General features: G+C 42.2%; 1 protein-coding gene across 2 annotated transcripts in view; it reads right to left on the minus strand.

The window, feature by feature from the left end:
* SYK (spleen tyrosine kinase) overlaps window positions 1–215 on the minus strand; it is a 32,380-nt gene extending 32,165 nt beyond the window's left edge. For both annotated transcript variants that reach the window (XM_010293597.1, XM_010293596.1), the window contains exon 1: window positions 1–215. This exon is cut by the window's left edge and continues 178 nt beyond it. In XM_010293597.1, coding sequence (XP_010291899.1) covers window positions 1–215 — 215 coding nt within the window.
* Window positions 216–3,796: the final 3,581 nt, after the last annotated feature.

Consider the following 3,796-nt stretch of genomic DNA (forward strand, 5'->3'; position numbering starts at 1 on the left):
GAGCCACTCAGCTCCCTCTCAATTGTATAATGATGAACCTTCCTTCCATGGGCCAAGGATAAGGCAAAGCCTCCCAGGTAATTCCGGCTTTGGCGGAGCAAGTATAGTCCATCACTCACTCCTCCTTGCATCAGATACTCCTCGGCTTCTTCACGTGTAATATTGCCAAAGAAGTATGGCAAATGGTTAGCAGGGTTCGTCGTGTTGGAAGCCATGTTTTTTCTCTTCCAAGTAGCAAACTTAGTACTCTAAATAAAAAAAACAAAGACAGAAGCATCAGTTGAAAAAGAGAGGATAAACCAGTAACATGGCAGTTCACATGTGGTATGTTGGTAATGAATTTTTAAGAAGATTTTGGGATGAAGATCACATTTTTGGTTTTATCATTTTAGAAGCTGTCTTTCTAAACCCTAATAAAAAGTCTTCCCCATTATACAGTAATACAAAAGTTTCCTGAAACTGCACAAGTTTTCTTTAATTCTTCCCCTCTGCTCCTTCACCTAGCAGTATAGACGTCCTGACATTTTGACTTGCCTGATTGCCTCCATCCGTCCTTTTGTACTGGCCTTGAGGTGGTTCCCAATAAAAGCAAGTAACTAGGTAAGAAAGATTCAGTGAGAACAGTTTTTCATTCCAGTTTTGTGCCATTATAATTTTGCTTATAAGAGCAGCTTGTGCCAATATGTGGGCTGAGTATGGACAGAAGTCCTACACTAAAATAGTTAATGTTCCTCTCCACAGAGATTTCCCAGTGTTTTTTTAATGGGGGGAAAAAAAAGTAATGGTTTCTTTTTGAACAGTTTTAATTTCAAACAGCTTATATTTAAATAATACAAAGGCACACTACCAACAAAAGCACAGAAGAGAATCAAGTTCAGCATCTCTGAAGAATAATAGCTAATATACGAACATTAACAGCTTCAATTCTTTTATTCTTAATTTTAAAAGAAAAATAATACCATACATATTTTTAGATTTTATATATATCTTATATATATAAGTGAAATACAATATTTTTTTTTAAATATGCACAAGGACTCTATAGAACTCTAGCTACAGGAATAGTTATTCTTGTGTCCTGTCTTTCCTGATTTATCCCAGCTTCTAACCTACATTGTTAGCAGAAAAATTTACTTTCATTAAACCCCATAGCAGATGTACATTGTCTGGACAGCTAAGTATTGTCCTGGAATTACTTTTGCCTCTTTTAAGTTATTGAAGAGGAGACATCACAGCGCAAATGCTGAATTTGGTTTATTATTCATATTAGTGAGCTTTAAATTACTATCTAGAGGATACTGGGAAGAATACCCCAGCTACCTGCTGATAACATTTAAGTGGAGAGGAAGTGAATATATTGACACCAATGAGACCTGTATTCTTGCAAGAGTATTTGCAAGCTTTTTGTCAGATGAAGTGGTCCACAACTGCAAATGTAGTTGCAAGCTCACCAGTCAAGTCATTAGTTGTTTCCTGCAACATTATGAGTTTTTCATATACTTTCTCCTCCAAATGCTTCCCTATCCAATTACTGCTTAATCAGGACTGGCCACAGACTGTTACATCTAGAGTTTATGAGGCATAAGAAGGAAGGAACTCCATTGAGGAACAGTTCAACATCTTCTTTCAGTCTAGAAAGAAAAGAAAAATCCCACTAAGTATTACTGCCTGTGCATCTGTAAAATTAATCATCTGAAAAATTACTTTCGCAGAACACATGAAATGCTGACTAAAACTAGCAAACGTGCTTATATTTGTATTATTTTTGGGTGTTAGATTAAACTTTTCCTTAGGAAGTATCTCACAACTTCACTGACAAGATTTTTATTTCCTTGTATTTTAAGTTCAGTTGTGACAAGCTGATATTGAAATACTCTCAAGTATACAGAATAGGTGACAGCTTCTGTTATCTGTAGTGTGTTATGCAGATTTTAGGCTAACTAGGCAACACGACAAGTATACCACAGGAAAAACACTTGCTTCTTTTTATATACAAGATCACTGCACGTCTTACATTCTTTTTTCCCAAAGTATATATACTAAGTAAAATGTGCATATACTGAATATGAAACCCATGAACATTAACATACAAAATACTGTTATCTGTGCTTTATTCAGGTTACTGCAGCTCTCTTTTCCCACCTTCCACCACCTTTGATGGAAGCGGACGAAAGCATCAGAAGTTCAGTTACTGCTTCTATTGCTGTGCCGGATACAGCAGTAAAAAACAATGTGCCCTTCACAGTTAAAAGAAGGGAAGCCATGCAGCAGCCTGTGGAATTAGTATTAAATAATTGAGGGTGTGTGTGAAGAGGGTTAACAGACCTCTCAGCTTGCATCTGGCCCAAGAATGCAACTGAATTAAGTGAGCAGAGGTGGAGAGGACTTTATGAAAGACCATGTAAGAAGGGAGGGTCCACAGTGCAAAGCTGCAGCTGAGGAATAGGTCTTAACGTAGGGCCTTTTGGCACATGGTGCTTCCGGCTGACACCTTCCCTGGCAGCTCTGCAGCAGGCAGAGCTGTGGTGTGCCGACTGCTTAGCTCAGACACAGCCCGTAGCTGTGTTCAGACCGCAGCTGATCTGCGCTCTCTTGTGCTTGGGCCAAGAAACAGTAGAGAAATACCTGTGCTTCTGCGAATATGCGAAGGGGTGGGGTGGGCACAGGGAGAAACACACAAGTCACATGAACAAGGCTTACACGGTATAGAAAACTAGACAGGACACATGTTGTGCAGATCTTCTGGTCTTCTCCCACCTTCCCAAAGAAGGGAGACAATCAAAGCTGCAGAGCTACCACACCCCTACAAAACAGAGCTGTGTGCAGCATCTTATTTGTCACTCTGGTGCTTTGCAACCAAAGGTTACTGGTTTAAGGTCACATACTAACCTACTAATATATCTTTTATTACTTGCAAAAGAAAGCTGTAACTGAAGAGACAGAAGAAGGCGGTCCTCAGTAAGTCACTACCAAACATTGATTCTGCATAAAATACTATGCAAAATGACAATTTTGACGGCACCGGATGAAGACAGAGACGTCTTTCCTTAAGCAGAACGCATTGTTTCAGTAACATAATGCAGGGCCAGAGGATTGTAATCAGTAGTACAAGGTGCAGTCGGAGGCCAGTTAATAGTGCCGTGACCCAGGGTGAGTACTGGGGCCAATACTGTTTAAGATCTTCATTAAGGAGGTGGACGATAGGAAAAGTGCAAGAACTCAGCAAGTTCACAGGTAATACAAAATTCAGCAGTGGCTGAAACACCATAGGGTTGTGGTGCCATTCAAAGGGACCTAGAAAGGTCGAAGAATTGGGCTGAGAGGAATTTAGTGAAGTTCAACAAGGGGAAACATCCTGTGGAGCAGGCTTTCCCCCTTTGGGGCGTCTGGGTAGCTGTTGGGGATAGCCCCTGACACCCTTGTAATGTCACCGAGGAACGGCTGTGACAGCCCCTGACCTCGCTGCTTTTCACATTTTGTCCAGGGCTCCTGTGGGCGCACGCGCAAGGCGTGCAGGCTCCATCAGGACCTTCAGCTTGCTCTACCGGCTTTGGTGTGGGCGACAGCAGCAGCAGCTGCAGGCACTGTGTGAAGACAGCCCCTTCCAGCACTCCCCTCTCCTCTGCCCGGCTGCGTGGTGCTGCAGGTTCCCATAGGAGCCTGTCTCAGGACGGTGGGTACAACAACAGTGCCAGGGATGCTGGCAGCAGTGAAGGCTCCCAGCAAGTTCCTCTGTCTTCCCTGACCGCCCTCCGTAGGTACCCTGTGCCTACCCAGGTGGTGTCTGGGGTACCAG

This window comes from Phaethon lepturus, unplaced genomic scaffold (genome assembly GCF_000687285.1).
Source record: "Phaethon lepturus isolate BGI_N335 unplaced genomic scaffold, ASM68728v1 scaffold23768, whole genome shotgun sequence".
Classification (NCBI taxonomy): Eukaryota; Metazoa; Chordata; class Aves; order Phaethontiformes; family Phaethontidae; genus Phaethon; species Phaethon lepturus.